Below are 19478 nucleotides of genomic sequence, written 5' to 3'. Positions count from 1 at the left end.
ATTTTCAACGCCCCGTCTGCGAGTCATGCAGGCGGGGTGTGGGAACGCCAAATTCGGTCTATTCGTAATGTGCTGAACATCACAATTGCTCAAATGTCCAGGAAGATTGGACGATGCTTCCCTGAGAACCCTACTCTACGAAGCTATGGCCATCGTCAACAGCCGTCCACTAAATGTCGATGGAATTAATGACCCAATGACTTTGGAACCTTTAACTCCAAACCACCTTGTACTGATGAAGTCTAAGGTCGCCTTACCACCTCCAGGAAAGTTCGTCAAAGAAGATATGTATGCTGCAAAGAGATGGCGCAGAGTACAGTTCTTAACTGAACAATTCTGGAGCCGGTGGAAGAAAGAATACCTCTTGAATGTGTCTACGAGGCAAAAATGGCACGTACCTCGACGCAACTTGCAAATAGATGATATAGTCATCATCAAAGAGGATACACTTCCAAGGAATCAGTGGCAATTAGCTCGTGTAGTCGAGACTACAGAAGGATCAGATGGTTTGGTTCGTAGAGTAAAGGTTCAAGTTGGAGATAAAGGACTACAACAGAAACAAAGTCATAGCTACAAACATTCAATTATTGAACGGCCAATTCAAAAATTGGTACTTCTCATTGAAGATAAAACCAGTAAGTTAACGCCTTGTTAACTAAGGGAAAACACTTACATCAGACGTGTTCAGTTAAGGAATGTGAAACAAGTTTATGTCTGCTTGCTACTTATATTCATATGCTTTATAGTCTGCTTTTCCATAGTCTAGAAATCATGTTCTGAATAACTGTTGGTTAATTCCTTTCTTTTGCATTCATTAAGTATAACATGATTTGGTGGGAGTGTAAGTGGCCACTAGAGGTCACTAAGTTTACCTTTCCATTGAATGTCAATCACATTACCGGGTTGAGACTGCAACCCCGGAATCTGAATAGCGACAGATGGTTTCTCTGCTTGTGTTTTCTTGCTTGTGTCCGGGGGACTTGGATATGCTTTTTTGATTATAAGTCAGCGATTGTTGCAAGCAGCATTATATTGAGGATTTGCAGTTGCACCCCTTGGTGAGCGGAATGAGGTGTGTAGTTTGTGTTATGTTTATCAAACTTTTATTTATATCATTGTTTTGCAAGCTGTTCGCGTGGTCTGAACGCATCACGTGTTAACAATGTTTATATTTTGTACCTTTTTATTTCTATGTCTTGAATGTAATTTGATGTGAAAAATACTGTGATAAGCTTATAAGTATAAAAAACAATGTTATAATCAGGTTTATGTGACCTGCTATTTGTGTTTACTTTTAGTTTTCACGGTGCTTATGAAGAAGATTGAAAATAAATGATTAACGTTACACCCGTTAGAGACTCTCTGCTTGTTATCGGGAAACCGGGGGGCAGCTATAGTGAAAACTCAGCCGCTGAGCCATCCATCCACGCCATCTTCGTTCAGCTGATATGAGATCGGCCAACGCTACACGTGCGAGTGTGTGGATTCCATGGCTGCAGCGAGAGGCCTTCATCGACTAAGCTGGTAAACTCGACTTGAGACATCAATATAGAAGTCAGTGCCACAAATGGAATTACATGCTCAGTTAATTCATATGGGACTTTGCACATTTTAAGAAAATAAAGAAAGGCAATATCCAAATTACTTCAAGAGGATTTTGACTGTGCTACAAAGTACTGTAAATGCTAGACCAGTAAGACAAAGCACAAAGTCTAATGGCACAATTGTTTCACTTCTCCTGAAAGACTTTAACCCTTTAATTCTGACATCTTTGAGAAATAAATTGTCTGTTTGCAAATTGTCAGCAGTAATCTTGTTAAGACATTTGTATTGTATCTGTTTACTCTTTGGGGTCCAGCACAAGTGTAAACGTCTGATGTAAGTGGCAGCATAGTTGAGAAGTCTAAACCGTCATTTACTTCAAATTGAGTTTAGATGTAACCCCCCCCCCCCAAAGCTTTATAGTTTAAACAGATCTACTGAGTCTTTACAATGTCATCTCCTGCCGACAATATGGAAAACCCTTCAGAAGCACACCAGACTAGGTCAAGCTCCCGTGAGCGTAGTTTAACAACAAAGGGTCAAGAGTTACGTGAACAGGAAGCAATAAAAAATGAAAGGATATTCAACAAAGCCTATGATGCCTGGAAACACGTAGCAAAGGAGGTTAGAACCAAATTAAAAGTTTTCTGCTCTGCTGAGGATCTTGATAGGATTCAAACAGAAGTCAAATCTAAACAAGCTATAGTACACCAAAATTATGAACCCATTCGACGCAATCAAACCGCTACTCCAGTTATCACCAAAAGAATGGATGCATGTGACACTCTAACAGTTGAGATCTGCGACCTTGTCAGCAAACGGCTAAAGAACATAGACGAGGCTTTCAATGACCAACTAGAGAAAGCGAGAGTGAGAATAGCGCTAAATAAGGATGATTATGGGTCAGTTTTTGGGAATACTAAAACAGAAACAGTAACTTCTGAATCATTACAAAGATCAGAACTTAACTCAAGCGTCAACTCAAAATCCTCTAGCAAACGTGCAGACGCCGAAGCAGAATTAGCAGCCAAAGTAGAAGAGGCTAAAGCCATGCAAAAAATACAAGCCCAACAAGCGAAACTCGACAAACTGGAAAGTGAATGGAAACTCAAGGAAACTCAAATGTTAGCAGAAATAAAGCAAAGGGAGGCTGAAATAAAACAAAAGCTAGAAGCGGAAAAGACAAAGTTGCAACAACTACAGGTAAATAGCGAAGTAAGAGTAGCAGCAGCTCGCGTGAGAGCCTATAACAACTTTGATGGTCTCGAAAGTTTTAAGGAAGACACAGATCAGGAAACTCAGCATGATCAACAAGACATGGGACCCGAGATCTCGCTAAATCCGCAAGCAGCACCTTTCCAGCCTCACTTTATACCCTCCAACGTGAAAGTAACTCAGGACGAAACAAGTCTCGCTCAGGCAATTGCAAGCTCACTTACCTTAAGCCGCCTACCTGTTCCCGAACCGACTGTGTTCTCTGGTGACCCCCTAAAGTTCATAGACTGGAGGATATCTTTCTTGGCTCTCATCGATCAGAAACCCCTTCCTGCTAGTGAGAAAATGTTTTACTTAAAGAACTACCTCGCTGGGGAGGCACGTAAGGCCGTAGAAGGATTTTTCTTCCACAACTCAGAGCAAGCATACAAGGGCGCCTGGGCAGTCTTACAGGACAGATATGGAAGTCCATTCATTGTCCAAAGAGCATTCAGGGACAAGCTCACAAAGTGGCCAAAAATTGCGGCAAACGATCCAATAGCATTAAGAGAGTTCGCAGATTTCCTTCAAGGCTGCGCCGAGGCCATACCTCACGTCAAGGGCCTGAGCATTCTAAACGATTGTGAAGAAAATCATAAACTCCTTAAAAAGCTGCCTGAATGGATGATACGCAGATGGAGCCGTATAGTTGTAGAAGAGCTAGACAGGTCTGGAGAATTTCCAAGCTTTGCACACTTCACAGGATTTATGCAAGAAGAAGCTCGCGTCGCCTGCAACCCCATTGCATCCCCTCTCTTGATGAACCTTAAACCTAGCGACGAGAGATTCGCAAGAAGAGCTAAGGCACTCAACACAAGCATACAAACGAAAAGTCCCATCTCAGGAACCATCGAAAACCCAAACTTGAGGCTACCTTGCTTAGTCTGTAAGGATGAAACACACGGCGTCGTCAAGTGCCCAGCCTTCGCAGCAAAGACTCCAGATGAAAAGAAAGCCTTCATCCTCGAAAACCACCTGTGCTTCGGATGCCTAAGGAAGGGGCATATTACCAAGGCATGTAAGAGGCGTCACACCTGTGGTACTTGTGGCCGACGTCATCCAACCTGTCTGCACATAGACAGAGACAGGAATCCCGCTGAACCTGCAGACAGAGAGTTTACGGCTCCAGGGAACCGTACAAGCAAGGAAATTCAAAGGGTTATGTCTCATGCTTTGACCCAGCATAGCTCTGCTACATCTAGCATTGTTCCAGTTCTCGTGTCGTCAATCAAAGAACCCAAGAAGGAAACACTCACCTATGCCTTGCTCGACACCCAGAGCGACTCCACCTTCATCTTGGATGATCTGGTTGCTGAACTTAATGTAAGTGTACAGCCTGTGCAGCTTAAACTCAGCACAATGACAGCTGTCGATACAGTCATAGCAAGCAAGGCTGTGTGCGGTCTACAGGTCCGGGGACTCAACTCTGAAATTTACGTCCAACTACATCAGGCGTATGCACGAGAGTTTATTCCAGTCGATAAGTCTCACATCCCTACTAGAGATACAGCCCTCCATTGGCCTCATCTGAAAAGTCTGGCAAAAGAGTTGCACCCGCTTCAAGATTGCGAGGTGGGTTTGTTAATCGGCTACAATTGTCCGTCAGCTCTGGCTCCTCTGGAAGTGATCACAGGTGAACACAGCGAACCATTTGCGCAAAAAACTCTGCTTGGATGGAGCATAATCGGATCAGCCAATCCTTATTTGGACAGACGAGGAGATGAAAGCTTTGTGCATCGCGTCGCAGTGAAGGAGGTACCATTGGCCACTGATGTGTTGAAAGTACTGGAGTCAGACTTTAATGAGAAAAGTTACGAGGACAAGTACGTATCACAGAACGACGTTCACTTTATACAGTTTCTTAATGACAACAATATACAGAAAGATGACGGCCGTTTCGAGATACCTCTACCCTTCAAGGACAATTGTTTCCCGACTCTACCGAACAACAAAAGGCTGGCTACTCTCCGACTGCAACACCTAGAGAAAAAGCTAAGGGCTAACAAACAGTACCTCGAGCAATACATTGCTTTCATGGGTGAAATTATACAGAAAGGTCACGCTGAGCCAGCCCCTCCACTCGCTGAAGGAGAGACGGTGTGGTATATTCCCCACCACGGAGTGTACAACCCCAAGAAGCCAGGGAAATTAAGGGTCGTGTTCGACTGCTCGGCAAAGTTTCGAGGGATCTCCCTGAATGACACTCTGCTAACGGGGCCCGATCTGATTAACTCTTTAGTAGGAGTTCTTTGTCGCTTTAGAAGAGAAGCTGTGGCTGTGATCTGCGACATCGAAAAGATGTTCCACCAATTTAGCGTTTCGCCCAAAGCCCGCAACTACTTGAGATTTCTGTGGTGGAAGGACGGATTGCTCAACACAGAACCACAGGAGTATAGAATGTCGGTCCACCTTTTCGGAGCTGCATCCTCCCCAGGATGTGCCAACTTTTGTCTTAAATATCTGGCACAAAACAACAAGGAAAAACACCCTGTAGCCTCTGAATTCGTGGAAAAGAACTTCTACGTGGACGACGGATTAACCAGCGTCCCTACAGCCAAAGAAGCCAAAGAGTTAATCATCAGCGCTCAAGAATTGTGTCAAGGTGCCGGCCTGCGGCTGCATAAGTTCAACTCCAACCTTAAGGAAGTTCTTTCCTGCATTGCTCCCTCAGAAAGAGCCATAAGCACTGATACCTTTAACTTCCAAACTGATGCAACCTCAGAAGGACTCGTACTTGGTATCCAGTGGTCAGCAGAAAACGACACATTCAGTTTCCACGGTAATGTAAAGGACCACCCCCCAACTCGCCGTGGTCTCCTGTCAGTTGTGGCTTCCCTGTATGACCCTCTAGGGTTTATAGCCCCCTTCATTCTGAGTGGCAAACGCATCCTGCAGGAACTATGTTGCAAAGGCATTGAATGGGACGACCCTATTCCTGAGTACTTGCGTTCACGGTGGGAGGAGTGGAAAAACGACTTGCAGAATCTTAAAGAAGTCACCATACCTCGTTGTTATCATCCTCAAAACTTTGGCAAGATCGTCAGAGTGGAACTGCATCACTTCTCGGACGCTAGTACCACAGGTTACGGGGCCTGCTCCTACCTAAGATACAAAAACGACAGGAATGAGATACACTGCAGCTTCGTTATGGCTAAAGCGAGGGTAGCTCCTCTGAAGATCACAAGCATTCCACGATTGGAACTCTCTGCCGCAGTCACTGCAGCCAGAATGAGTATCATGCTAAAGGCGGAGCTTGACATGAAAATCGAGCAAGAATTCTTCTGGACAGACTCACAAGTAGTACTCGCCTATATTAACAACGAGGCGCGAAGATTTCATGTGTTCGTGGCGAACCGTGTACAATTGATAAGAGAGATTACAGACCCAAGCCAATGGAACTATGTAGACACAGCCCATAACCCAGCGGATTATGCATCTAGAGGTCTTCTTGTTCGTGACATCTCCTCCACTAGCTGGTTGTCAGGACCCAAGTTTCTGTGGGACCAAAAGCCACTGCCCTCGCTTAAACCATCTACCGAGTTGCTTGTAGGTGACCCTGAAATCAAGTCAATTCAAGTGCATGCTACTCAATTTAGCGAACAAAACGACATCTTGGAGCGACTGAGTCGATTTTCCACCTGGACGACACTGATTAAGGTGGTAGCCAGAATTAAAAGACTTGGGTCTAGGCAGAGCCATTCAGCTGGTGAAGTTGTGACCGTTGAGGAACGCTCGAGAGCCGCTAAAGTGGTGTTTCAGCTCGTTCAGCTGCAAGCCTTTCCCCAAGATCAAAGGACGTTGCAAAGAAATCCCAGTGGGAGCACTATTCCAAACTCAAGTCCTCTTCGTCACCTCGACCCCATTTTGGAGGAGGGACTTATTCGCGTTGGAGGAAGACTTAAAGGTTCCACTCTCAGCCAAGAACAAAAGCACCCCATCATTCTCCCTAAGGACAGCTACATTACCAAGCTGATTTTATCCCATTACCACGAAAAGACCTGTCATCAAGGTCGAAATCAGACTATGAATGAGCTGCGAGCAAACGGATTCTGGCCTCTCGGTGGGAATAAGTCAGTCGCCAAATTAATACATGAATGTGTGAGATGCCGGAGGCTCAGAAGACCGACTGAAGAGCAACGAATGTCTGAACTCCCCAGAGAGCGCTGTGAAGTCTCTGCTCCTTTCACATTCTGTGGAATGGATTGTTTCGGCCCATTCATCACTAAACGAGGCCGCAAGGAGTGTAAGAGATATGGACTTATCTTCACATGCTTAGCTTCTCGAGCAGTTCATCTTGAAATGCTGGAAGACATGACCACGGACGCTTTTATCAACGCCTTGAGGTGCTTTATTAGCCTTAGAGGAGCTGTTAGTCACCTTTACTGCGATCAGGGCTCAAACTTCGTGGGTGCGAAGAACGAGTTAAAGGAAGCGCTCAAGCAATGTGACGCAGAGGCTTTGAAAGCTTTTCTTGCGGACAGACAGTGTGAATTCATTTTCAACGCCCCGTCTGCGAGTCATGCAGGCGGGGTGTGGGAACGCCAAATTCGGTCTATTCGTAATGTGCTGAACATCACAATTGCTCAATGTCCAGGAAGATTGGACGATGCTTCCCTGAGAACCCTACTCTACGAAGCTATGGCCATCGTCAACAGCCGTCCACTAAATGTCGATGGAATTAATGACCCAATGACTTTGGAACCTTTAACTCCAAACCACCTTGTACTGATGAAGTCTAAGGTCGCCTTACCACCTCCAGGAAAGTTCGTCAAAGAAGATATGTATGCTGCAAAGAGATGGCGCAGAGTACAGTTCTTAACTGAACAATTCTGGAGCCGGTGGAAGAAAGAATACCTCTTGAATGTGTCTACGAGGCAAAAATGGCACGTACCTCGACGCAACTTGCAAATAGATGATATAGTCATCATCAAAGAGGATACACTTCCAAGGAATCAGTGGCAATTAGCTCGTGTAGTCGAGACTACAGAAGGATCAGATGGTTTGGTTCGTAGAGTAAAGGTTCAAGTTGGAGATAAAGGACTACAACAGAAACAAAGTCATAGCTACAAACATTCAATTATTGAACGGCCAATTCAAAAATTGGTACTTCTCATTGAAGATAAAACCAGTAAGTTAACGCCTTGTTAACTAAGGGAAAACACTTACATCAGACGTGTTCAGTTAAGGAATGTGAAACAAGTTTATGTCTGCTTGCTACTTATATTCATATGCTTTATAGTCTGCTTTTCCATAGTCTAGAAATCATGTTCTGAATAACTGTTGGTTAATTCCTTTCTTTTGCATTCATTAAGTATAACATGATTTGGTGGGAGTGTAAGTGGCCACTAGAGGTCACTAAGTTTACCTTTCCATTGAATGTCAATCACATTACCGGGTTGAGACTGCAACCCCGGAATCTGAATAGCGACAGATGGTTTCTCTGCTTGTGTTTTCTTGCTTGTGTCCGGGGGACTTGGATATGCTTTTTTGATTATAAGTCAGCGATTGTTGCAAGCAGCATTATATTGAGGATTTGCAGTTGCACCCCTTGGTGAGCGGAATGAGGTGTGTAGTTTGTGTTATGTTTATCAAACTTTTATTTATATCATTGTTTTGCAAGCTGTTCGCGTGGTCTGAACGCATCACGTGTTAACAATGTTTATATTTTGTACCTTTTTATTTCTATGTCTTGAATGTAATTTGATGTGAAAAATACTGTGATAAGCTTATAAGTATAAAAAACAATGTTATAATCAGGTTTATGTGACCTGCTATTTGTGTTTACTTTTAGTTTTCACGGTGCTTATGAAGAAGATTGAAAATAAATGATTAACGTTACACCCGTTAGAGACTCTCTGCTTGTTATCGGGAAACCGGGGGGCAGCTATATAGACTAATACTTAAATAGACAAAGATGCAAAAAATAAATCCAATAAACACCCAAGTGTCACGACAGCTTGACTGATCACAGTTGAAGACCTTGTGTTGTTGAACTTCAGCCAATGTTTACTCCATTAAAGCTTAAATGCATTCAGCAAGGACATTAAGCATTGAGAATGAATCAACATTCATTTAAACCTCTCTGCACAGATGCGATTTGTGCTCAAGAAGCTGATTAAAAAATTTGTGTCGGTGGATTCATACAACATCATTTGCATTAAGAATAAAGATTGTTTTGTGTGAAAAACAAAGTGTGATGTGATCTGAAACAGTGGTGCTCAATGGTGTTCAGCCCACTAGAGGGCAGCAATATACCACCAGTGAGCTGTGCATGAGTGAGAATGAACAATATGACGTTCATAAACATCAAGATTTTTTGTGTTACTGTACATGATACTGTATTCTTAATATAGTAAAATTATAATAATGGTACAAAGGCTGTTACTGGGATGGTAGCATATAAAGAAGCGTAATATGTAGGTACATATATGTATACCTTTGGTATGAATCTTAGAAGTACTAATATGTACCATTTAGGAAAGTGACAGCTTTTTTCTACCTCTTTTCTCTAAGTTTAGTATTACCTATATTGAACTGATAAACTGTAGTTAACTCAATGAGCGGGACACCTGAGCTTACTTTAATATTTTACATGTAAATTCTAATCTATCACGAAAAACTATGTATCATTGAAATGGTATAAGAGTCTGGAATACATATTTCAACAGTGTTTTATAAAATATGAATTGATTCATTTATGAAAAGAGTGTGCCTCAAAGCATTTTTATCCTGCAAAATATCATTGTCCTGGCAGCGGGACGGCTAAGTTTACTTCAGTGTTTTGCATGTGAATTCTTATCTAATCATAACAAACTATATTGAAAGCTCTAAGAGTGTAGATTTCATTTATCATCACCATTTTGAGACTGTACGACTAATTATGACTTAGTGAGGGTCAGTTTCGAAAATGTCACAGGTGGACCCATTTTGTTTTTATGTATAGCACCAATACCCTATTCTAAAACTACACAATCTTGACAAACTATATATCACTGGAAAGCTCTCAGAATATAGTTTTCATATTTCCCAGTCATCTGATGGTAGAAATAATATACACTCTAAAAATAGCTGGGTTATTTTTGACCCATAATGGGTAAATATTGGACAGAACACATGCTGGGTTAAAAATGACCCGATGTTGTGTTGTTGTTGTTGTTGTTATGCAACCATGGGGTACAATAACCCAGCAGTTGAGTAAAAACAACCCAGCATTGGGTGAATTTTAACCCAGCAGTGTGTTCTGTGACTGTCCAATATTTACTCATTATGGGTCAAAAATAATCCAGCTATTATTAAGGTGTATGGCAGTTTTTGTTACATGACCATTCCCCAATCAATTGCATATTAATTATTATATATTCATAACACACTCATAAAAGCTATATATCATTGGAAAGTAATAAGAATGTAGTTTTTATATTTCAAAACCTTTTAGCAATAATAATAATGCAGTGACAGTGATTTATGAATTTGTGACAAGAGTATGCAGCAAACCGTTGACACCTTGTGGCCATTGTTGGTAAAACCACTTTTTTGTGATTTGAACTTGAAACTTGGATTACAACTACTTTACAATTATGTCTTAAATGTTATAGCTTTTCCTGCATGAAACATATTCATTGTTATAATTGTATGTATTAAATATATGCCTTGTTGCATTATATTTATTTATTACAATAAATTTAAACTGCTATAATTATTTATTTATTTAATATTTTCACCTCCAGACACTTTCACCTCCAGTGAAAAATTTCTAGACCAAAAACATGGCAGAGTTATATTCATTTAAAGGTGTACATCACCCCCAACACTCAAAAAGGTCTGCCCTAGTTAATGAGTTATTATTAACTATCAAAAGATTCAAAACACTATTAGTACTTAGGAATACAGTTTACTACATTTTACTATGGTAAATAAATAGTAAAGAATCTTAAAGTATTTTTGTGGGAGTGTTTGGACAGCACCCACGACGTCCACAAGGGAGCACTGTGTCGCTATCCAAGGTGCTGAAAGCAAACCATTGAGATTGTGAATGTGAAATTAAAGTGCGACAATGTTTTCTTTTTCTTTTTTTGCACGGTTATGTGCGTCACACAGTACAAGTCTCTATGTGGCAAATGTACCTCATCTCATTATATACCAGTGGCCAAACGACCTTGAGCACATCAAGATATGCGATCTCTCAAAATAGATGAAAAACACAAGGACTTCGTTGTCACCTGAATCCACTTCATTGGTTAAATGAATGAGATTTTGGCAGATTCCTGTCTCTTACGCACTGGTTTAATGGAGATGCTTCGCGCAGGAGTCCTTCATCAGCCCTCATTTGTTAATAAGTAAGTACCTGAATGTGCCTTATGAAGCATGTTGTAGCATAGGCATGTTGTAATGCCATTATCATTGTTGACCTTGAAAACAAGTTGTCTCTAAAATCTTAAACAGTGCAGTGATTTTAAGGCATCGAGATGACGGAGGTAGCCTAGACTCTGTAAGACTTTTTACATAACCTCGTCATTAAAGCACTGTAAAGACAAACATAACATAGTCCATATGCTACATTTGCATGTGTTTCATCTGGTATTGCATAATGTTCCCTGTTTATTAAGTTTACCATCGTTTATTGACATTTTCCAAAGAATGAATTTCTACCCGAAGATTAAAATCGTGTAGTAAGATGACGTTAAAATCATTGTGGTAAAGGCGTTTAATTGGTACATATACTGTATGGTAGCTTATGGTTGTCGATATGTAGACGATAGATTGCGATGTTTACAGTCATTTTGCAGTTCCTGGGTCAAAATGTCCCGGCTGTATCAATGACATAATCATTATTTTCACCTCAAGATGCTAAAACAAAAGAGACAAATTCTGCCAAAAACATTTTAGTTTTAACACATCCAGACTGTTAAAATAGTTATTAAATGGAAAGTATTTCTGCACATACATATTGAATACATTTATGATTTATGATCTAATGGCATCAAAAAGTAATTTGCAATTAAATTAAACATTTTGTGGCTCAGGTGTCCATAAACCTTCTTCACTGGTAGAAAAAAATTCAGAAATGGTCCCTAGCTGTCACCATTCCAGTACACATTTGCACTAAAAGGGCAGTTTCCCAGACAGGGTTTAGATTAATCCAGGACTAGGCCTTAGTAATGTTAGGAAATTTAAAGAGCACCAATTGTTTGATTTATGATTTTACATTTCCTTTGGTGTGTAAGTGTGTATTAGTACATGTTAATGATATGCAAAAGGTACAAACCCCAAAGTAAACAATGACGCGAGTTATCGCCTCCAACGTAAAAAAATTCTTGGACTACAACAAACACACGGATTGTAGGCAACAGTTTACTTCCTGGTATTGGTGATTTAGACAAGACCGACATTATCATAATTCCTCTCGCTTCAGACTCATAGCCTGTAAGTTAACTCCTGTTAGCATTGCATTGTGAGCGAATCTTTCAAACATAGTAAGGAGCGTCACATTTCTGGCTGATGTCAGAGGTATTCAGGCCAATCACAACGTACAGATTCGCTGGCCAATCAGGGACACAGAGCTTTTCAGATCGGTGAGCTTTATACAAAATCAGAGCGTTTGAGGAAGGCAGGGATATCTGGAGCAACAAAAATGTACGGTGTGTAGAAAATAATGTGTTTTTTGAAACATAAATCACGCGAACACATTATACCATAGTATTATACCAAATACACAAAATAACGTTGTCTTTTAGCAATGAAATAGGTGCTCTTTAAGACAGCTCAAACTTGCATTTTAGTCTGTGACTAGGATAAACTCAGCCCGGGAAACTACCAAAATCAGTTATTTTCAACTCATCATTAGGACAAAAAGGGTCGGACTCGAGCGCACCCGTTAAGTTAAATTTACACAGAAAGGGTTTACATTCAGCCCATTGTCATGAAATGCATATAAATAGCACAAAAAGTTGTGCAATAAATATGGCAAATTCCAATTTTGTGTGCATATGATACGCCACTCCATCCCTTTTACTTTATCTTTTCATGCCATTTTGGTTTCTCTTTTTTTTTTCTTTTTTTTACCATTGTCACTTGGGTTTGGGGTTACAGCAAGTTTTTGACACAAAAAATGACATCCTAAACCAAACCCCAATTTTAACCCCAACTCTAAGCAACCATGGTTTAAAAATACACAAAACATGAAGAAACCTACAGTATATGTTAAATGACATCCTAAATCAAATCCCATATCTAACCCCAAACTCTGCCCCAATGGACCAGTTTTGACCATTTTTTTTAATCTCACAGTGTATGGCCTCTTTTTATTGAATATATTTCATAATAAACTCTTTATTTATTCATCAAAACAGTTGCATTAAACCGCAGACCTCTTGAAGTTTTCTATGGATAGATCTACACTTGCCCAACAGGTGGAGAGCGTTGAGCGTAATGCAGCATTCTTGCAGCAGGAGCATCGCATCCTGCTGAATGGTCTTCGTCTGGAGATACGACACTTGAAGAAACGTTGCAATGGTCTTTCACTTTTTTGATAGTACAGTGTAAGGTTAATGAGAACAAAATGGCTTTATAACAACAATACTTATCTCATTTGTTATCTATCACATTTTTGCAGAGCTGAGTTGTGATCTTAGTGCAATGCCACCAGTAAGAAGCAGTGAAGGTCAGTCTTACAAAATTTTCCGCTCTCTTACGCTTACAAAGCACACACTTTACACCTATATGTTATTACAGATATTGAGCTAGAGGAAGAGTTGCTCCAGGCAAGATTATTGGAGACAGAGCAGCATCTGGCCGAGCAGGACAGTTCAGTGGTGGAGCTGCGGGCAGAGCTGCGGAGAAAGGGGGCAGTAGCGAACTCACTCCAGGTTCGGCTTAGAGATGAAGAGCGACGTTTTCTCGAGGAGCTGAAACGGCGCAGTCATAAGATAACGACGCTGAGTCGTGACCTCCGCAAACAGACAGACGTGGCCGCTCAGCTCTCCTTCCAGTTGCATTCTGCACACTTTCGTCTATATCACCAGACAGAGGATGATGAGGAAGAGGAGGAGGAAGAAGAGGAAGAAGAAGGAGGAACCATGCAGGTAGGAAGATCTGCGTTTCTTATGTAAATCCGTCTCATGCATAAGTCTTATTCTTTAACCTACTGAAGCGGGAGACACGCACATCCAAACACTAGCAGGTGCCGGAATCCAAAAATAGAACTAAATAAGAAAAAAAGGCTTCCGCACACTGAACTCACAAAAAATATATAGATTTATTAAATTGAAGTAACGTTTCGAGCTACCGCCCTTCTTCAGACTTCAACAATCAAACATTTTCACTCGTACATATACCCACTAAGGGTCACCTGACTAGTCACATGACAAAGGTAATTAACAAACACGTATGACATACAAAAATATCTGTCAAAAAATATATATATCAAAAGTATACACACATTCTCTGTATCTACATCCACATACAACAATCAAAATCGAAGTAGTGCCATCATGACACTGTACACAGTGATTAAAAACTACTACTCCATCACCACAGCAATACTCCACTCTTACAAACCTGCTAAATCGAAGCAACCACAAAATGGTTGAAAAGATAGATACCTTCATATACACAAAGCTCTATTAGATATCTACAAATATATATGCATACACATAGCAGTTTGGAGAGCTTTTCACCTTAACAGAATTATTAACCATAAAAGATACATAAGAAAACACAAATATATCAATATCCTATATACACAGGGACATCTCATACAGCTAGAACTACACATGCACCCCATCTCCCATGAAGAATAGGTGAAATATTCACCGTGATCTTTTACTCTAGTCCTTTACTCATAGAATTACACAAATACATGTCTCAAAATTTTTTTTAAAACAATTCAACCCTCACATAGTCCACAAATTCAATCATAGGAATGGTCGCAGATCAAACTCTTCATTCATTCCTTTTGGAGAACGTGTATCTAAGGTGTATATCCAAAAGGCTTCTCGTTTTAAAAGTAAGGAATTGATATCACCCCCTCTCGGAGGTGTTTTGACTACCTCAATTCCACAATATCGGAGAGAAGCCAAATTATGTGAGCTTTTAGTAAAATGAACAGCAACAGGGCTTTTTGGATCACAATTTCTAATGTTAGATCGATGTTCAGAAATTCTAGTCTTTAAAGGTCTCATGGTCTTTCCTATGTACGCACGACCACAGGGGCATTTCAGCATGTAAATCACATTCGATGTATAACATGTGATAGTACCTTTAATGTCAAAAGACTTCCCTGTGTGTGGATGGTTGAAGGTTTTAGTCTTATAAGTGAAATTGCACTGTGCGCATCGCCCACATCTGTAATTGCCCGGAGGGGTCTCCTGTAAGAAGTGGGGAGAGGTCAAAGATGGAAGATGGGCTCGAACTAAGCCATTACGCAGGGGTCTCTTGAAGACTACTCTGGGGGGTGATGTAAAAACTTTTAATCCAGGGTCGGATTGTATAATATGCCAATGTTTATTAATGATATCTGAAATCTGATTTCCAATAGGGGAATACTGTACAATACAGTTCACCTTAGATGTAGATTTCTGAACTTTAGTGCGTTGAAGACATTCATCCTGAGAGACCTGTTCATAACGACACCGTGCATATTCGATCCATTCTGGATTATATAGTCTTTGCTTAAGACGCTTCTCCAGATCTGTAGCTTGAACTTGAAAATCCTGATCTTTGCTGCATATGCGACGTATACGGCTGAATTGTGAAATAGGAAGGCCCCTCTTGAGAGCTATGGGATGAAAAGATTCACCATGTAGAATCTAATTCCTATCTGTGCTTTTTCTGTAGAGTGTTGAGCCCAATATATTCCTATCTCTGTATACAAGAATGTCCAGAAAATTCATCTCATGTGCACTCTGTTCTATAGTGAATCTGAGAGATTGTGCATTGGAATTAATAAAGTTGTGAAAGTCACTCAATTCTTCTACAGATCCCTTCCATATGAAAAAGATGTCATCAATATATCTCTTCCAATGAGAGATCTTGTGAAGGAATGGATTCCGCTGTTCATTGAAAATGACCTGATGTTCAAAGTGTCCACAATATAATGAGGCAAAACTCGGGGCCATTTTGGAACCCATACTCGTGCCTGATATCTGTAGATAATAATCTGAGCCGGAGAGGAAAAAATTAGATGTAAGTACAATCTCAATAAGGTCTACAATGCACCTCGTACTAGGTCTGCACATTGGCCGTAAATTGAGAAAAAACTCAGATGCTCTGAGGCCACCTTCAAAAGGTACATTGGTGTACAAGGATTCAATGTCCATGGTCACAAGTAAACATGGTTCATCCGTTAGTTCAATCGACTTCAATAATTTCAAGAAATCCATAGAGTCTTTCACGTACGCTGGTAGGTTAATCACCAAGGGTTGTAAAAAATAATCAACAAAAGCTGAAATATTTTCAGTGAGAGAACCTATAGCGGCCACAATAGGGCGGCCCATCGGTATGTCTTTGTAACTTTTGTGAATCTTAGGTAATGTATACAAAACTGGTGTGACTGGAAACTTGATAGTCATAAAGGTGTGTTCCGGTTTAGAAATGTCCCCTGACTCAAGAAAATCATCAAGTTTTTTATAAATAATCCGTTTAAATTCCTGTGTAGGATTATGACTCAATTTTCTGTAAAATGTAGTATTATTTAATTGTCTTTGAATTTCACTGTCATACGCAGTTCTGTCCATTATGACAATAGCTCCACCTTTGTCTGCACTCTGAATCACAATAGATTTATTTTCTCTTAGTGCTGTCAAAGCAGTTCGTTGTTCTTTAGTGAGGTTATCATGGATTTTGTATTCCTTCTTCTTCTCGAGGAGGCATGTTACATCTCTCTCAACAAGTCTGCAGTAGGTGTCCAAAGACGCATTTCTCTTATTAGGGGGGATAAATGTACTTTTACCTCTGAACGGAGATCGTATCATAGGCTCCACTTGTGAGTCTCCTGCCTCCGTAATAATAGGGTTTCCGTCCAGCGTCTCGGTGTCACTTCTGACTGTCATAATAGAATCAGAGTCATAGGTGGAACTAAAAAATTCCTTATGTCTTAAAGTTCGAAAGAACTTATTCAAATCTACGATGGTGTCATAATTACGGCAATGTTGTGTGGGTACAAATGACAGGCCCTTGCTTAAAGCCAACTGACACGTTTCTGACAAAGTTATACTTGACAAATTGATCACATTCTGTACCTGTTCGGCATCCCGCGTGTCAGGTAAGGATCCCTTGTAATGGGAGCTTTTCTTCCTCCGCCTGCATTTCTTCCTCTTTGTGGTTTTTTGCTGCGTGATGTTGTGTTCCTTACTTTTAAAACGAGAAGCCTTTTGGATATACACCTTAGATACACGTTCTCCAAAAGGAATGAATGAAGAGTTTGATCTGCGACCATTCCTATGATTGAATTTGTGGACTATGTGAGGGTTGAATTGTTTTAAAAAAAATTTTTTTATCTTTTATGGTTAATAATTCTGTTAAGGTGAAAAGCTCTCCAAACTGCTATGTGTATGCATATATATTTGTAGATATCTAATAGAGCTTTGTGTATATGAAGGTATCTATCTTTTCAACCATTTTGTGGTTGCTTCGATTTAGCAGGTTTGTAAGAGTGGAGTATTGCTGTGGTGATGGAGTAGTAGTTTTTAATCACTGTGTACAGTGTCATGATGGCACTACTTCGATTTTGATTGTTGTATGTGGATGTAGATACAGAGAATGTGTGTATACTTTTGATATATATATATTTTTTGACAGATATTTTTGTATGTCATACGTGTTTGTTAATTACCTTTGTCATGTGACTAGTCAGGTGACCCTTAGTGGGTATATGTACGAGTGAAAATGTTTGATTGTTGAAGTCTGAAGAAGGGCGGTAGCTCGAAACGTTACTTCAATTTAATAAATCTATATATTTTTTGTGAGTTCAGTGTGCGGAAGCCTTTTTTTCTTATTTATTCTTTAACCTATTCACAGGAATCCGACTGGACCTCAAGCTCTCCGTGGGAATCAGCGGAGAGCACACGTCAAAGCCGAGCTGCAGGAAGGATGCGGAGGTCAGAGAGAGTGAGAGAATGTGTGCCCCGTGAACGGGTGCTTGGGCCAGAGGAGCCTCGCTCTATGCCTGACCCCGCCCTCTTCCTTTATCCTTTCAGGCATAGGCTCCTCCCCTTGCACAGGTCACTCGGAGGTCACTGGAGGAAAAGTGGCCTTTCGGAGACTCGGATGGGTCGATTCAGGGGCCGAGCACTGAGGGAGGACATTGGACCAGAGACTACAGAGTTATAGGCCAATGTAAAGGCTGGGTGTGAAGTTTTTGGAAATTGGAGAAGGATGTTACTGTACATCAGCTGTATTCTGTCATTTCTGAGATTTTAAATATAAGCTTTGGGATAGTGTTACACAGAATCTCTCTTTAGGTAGTATATACAAGTCAATAAGCTGTCTTATTTTGCAAATGCTGACACTTGCTAAATTCGTAAATGATTAAAAGATGTAAAGAGACTTTTTTGTAGGTTTCTAAGTAATTAAAAGATTTGGTTGTTTCTTTCAAAAATGCTTGCAGTATTGTAAAATCCAGAAGTATTCACTTGCTATGAGGTTATATTTGTTGATAAAGTGAATTATTGAGATATATTTCTGTATAATCCAGCTGGTGAGATAAACAGGTGCATCAGAATGCTTTTTTGTGCTTTTGCTCTATCTGTCTCTGTTTTATGGAAAGGATATTGTACTAAGAGTGGAGGAGCAGCATATGAATTATTATGAAGGAGTGTTTTTAAAATAAATATCATAAAATGTTCCATATTTCTTTATTGTTCTTGTTTTCTTGTTTGTTTTGCAAGAAGGTTTATATTGTTTCTTATAGGCCTTTGTATCCTTTTTTGTCAGGTGCTTCATATTGTATATACAGATGGGATCATTTTATTCATTTTGAATTAATCAGTTAATTAATTTGCTTGCATTTGTTTATTTTGATAACATTTTATGAATGAAACCTTTCCTAAATGTTTACATTGTCATTAAAATAAAAAATTATATAATATAACCTGTTACATATCTATTGTACAGTAATTTTATTGTTTTATACAAACATTAAGATTGTTTTTAATGTTTTTTTAATTTAGGAGTTCAAATTAGGCTACATTGTAGTAAAAACAAATATATATATATATACATAAAACGATGACAGGAGGTCGCGCATGCGCATAGAGTAAAGGTAAACGTCCGACCTCATGTAACTAGACAGTAAAGGACATTTTCGTAAAAAAAAAAAAAAAAAAAAAAACATATATATATATATATATATATATATATATATATATATATATATATATATATATATACATACATACAGGAGGTCGCGCATGCGCATAGAGTAAAGGTAAACGTCCGACCTAATGTAACTAGACAGTAAAGGACATTTTCGTAAAAAATAAATAAATAAATAAATAAATATATATATATATATATATATATATATATATATATATATATATATATATATATATATATATATATATATCAAAGCGAGCGATGACAGGAGGTCGCGCATGCAAATTTTATATTTATATAAAATGTATATTAATAAATATACACACATATATATATATATATATATATATATATATATATATATATAT

The 19478-nt window shown here is 39.6% G+C and overlaps 3 protein-coding genes across 5 annotated transcripts; all 3 read left to right on the top strand.

Moving 5' to 3' along the window:
• The first annotated feature begins 192 nt into the window (after positions 1 to 192).
• Positions 193 to 4799, top strand: LOC141279822 (uncharacterized). The gene is made up of 3 exons (XM_073812544.1): positions 193 to 1072; positions 1299 to 4638; positions 4752 to 4799. The coding sequence occupies exons 2-3, from the start codon at positions 1993 to 1995 to the stop codon at positions 4797 to 4799; spliced, it is 2694 nt and encodes an 897-aa protein (XP_073668645.1). The 5' UTR covers positions 193 to 1072; positions 1299 to 1992.
• On the top strand, positions 4706 to 8689 carry LOC135776591 (uncharacterized). Its single transcript, XM_073812561.1, has 2 exons — positions 4706 to 8361; positions 8588 to 8689. The coding sequence occupies exon 1, from the start codon at positions 4831 to 4833 to the stop codon at positions 7942 to 7944; it is 3114 nt and encodes a 1037-aa protein (XP_073668662.1). The 5' UTR covers positions 4706 to 4830; the 3' UTR covers positions 7945 to 8361; positions 8588 to 8689.
• A 2110-nt stretch (positions 8690 to 10799) lies between these two features.
• ccdc92bb (coiled-coil domain containing 92Bb) lies at positions 10800 to 18894 on the top strand. Of its 3 annotated transcripts, XM_065287425.2 has the most exons (6): positions 10800 to 11132; positions 13146 to 13308; positions 13409 to 13456; positions 13528 to 13877; positions 17812 to 17891; positions 17991 to 18894. In XM_065287425.2, exons 2-6 carry the CDS (start codon positions 13179 to 13181, stop codon positions 18121 to 18123), a joined length of 741 nt encoding a protein of 246 aa, XP_065143497.1. In that variant the 5' UTR covers positions 10800 to 11132; positions 13146 to 13178; the 3' UTR covers positions 18124 to 18894. The 3 variants fall into 3 exon arrangements, with proteins under 3 accessions (XP_065143497.1, XP_065143498.1, XP_065143496.1); XM_065287424.1 differs by having other exon boundaries at positions 10805 to 11132; positions 17812 to 18894; XM_065287426.1 differs by lacking the exon at positions 13146 to 13308 and having other exon boundaries at positions 10803 to 11132; positions 17812 to 18894.
• The last annotated feature ends 584 nt before the right edge of the window (positions 18895 to 19478 follow it).

Source organism: Paramisgurnus dabryanus, chromosome 18, assembly GCF_030506205.2.
Source record: "Paramisgurnus dabryanus chromosome 18, PD_genome_1.1, whole genome shotgun sequence".
NCBI lineage: Eukaryota > Metazoa > Chordata > Actinopteri > Cypriniformes > Cobitidae > Paramisgurnus > Paramisgurnus dabryanus.
Note: the sequence above shows the minus strand (reverse complement) of the source record. Positions and strands in the feature narration are given on the sequence as shown.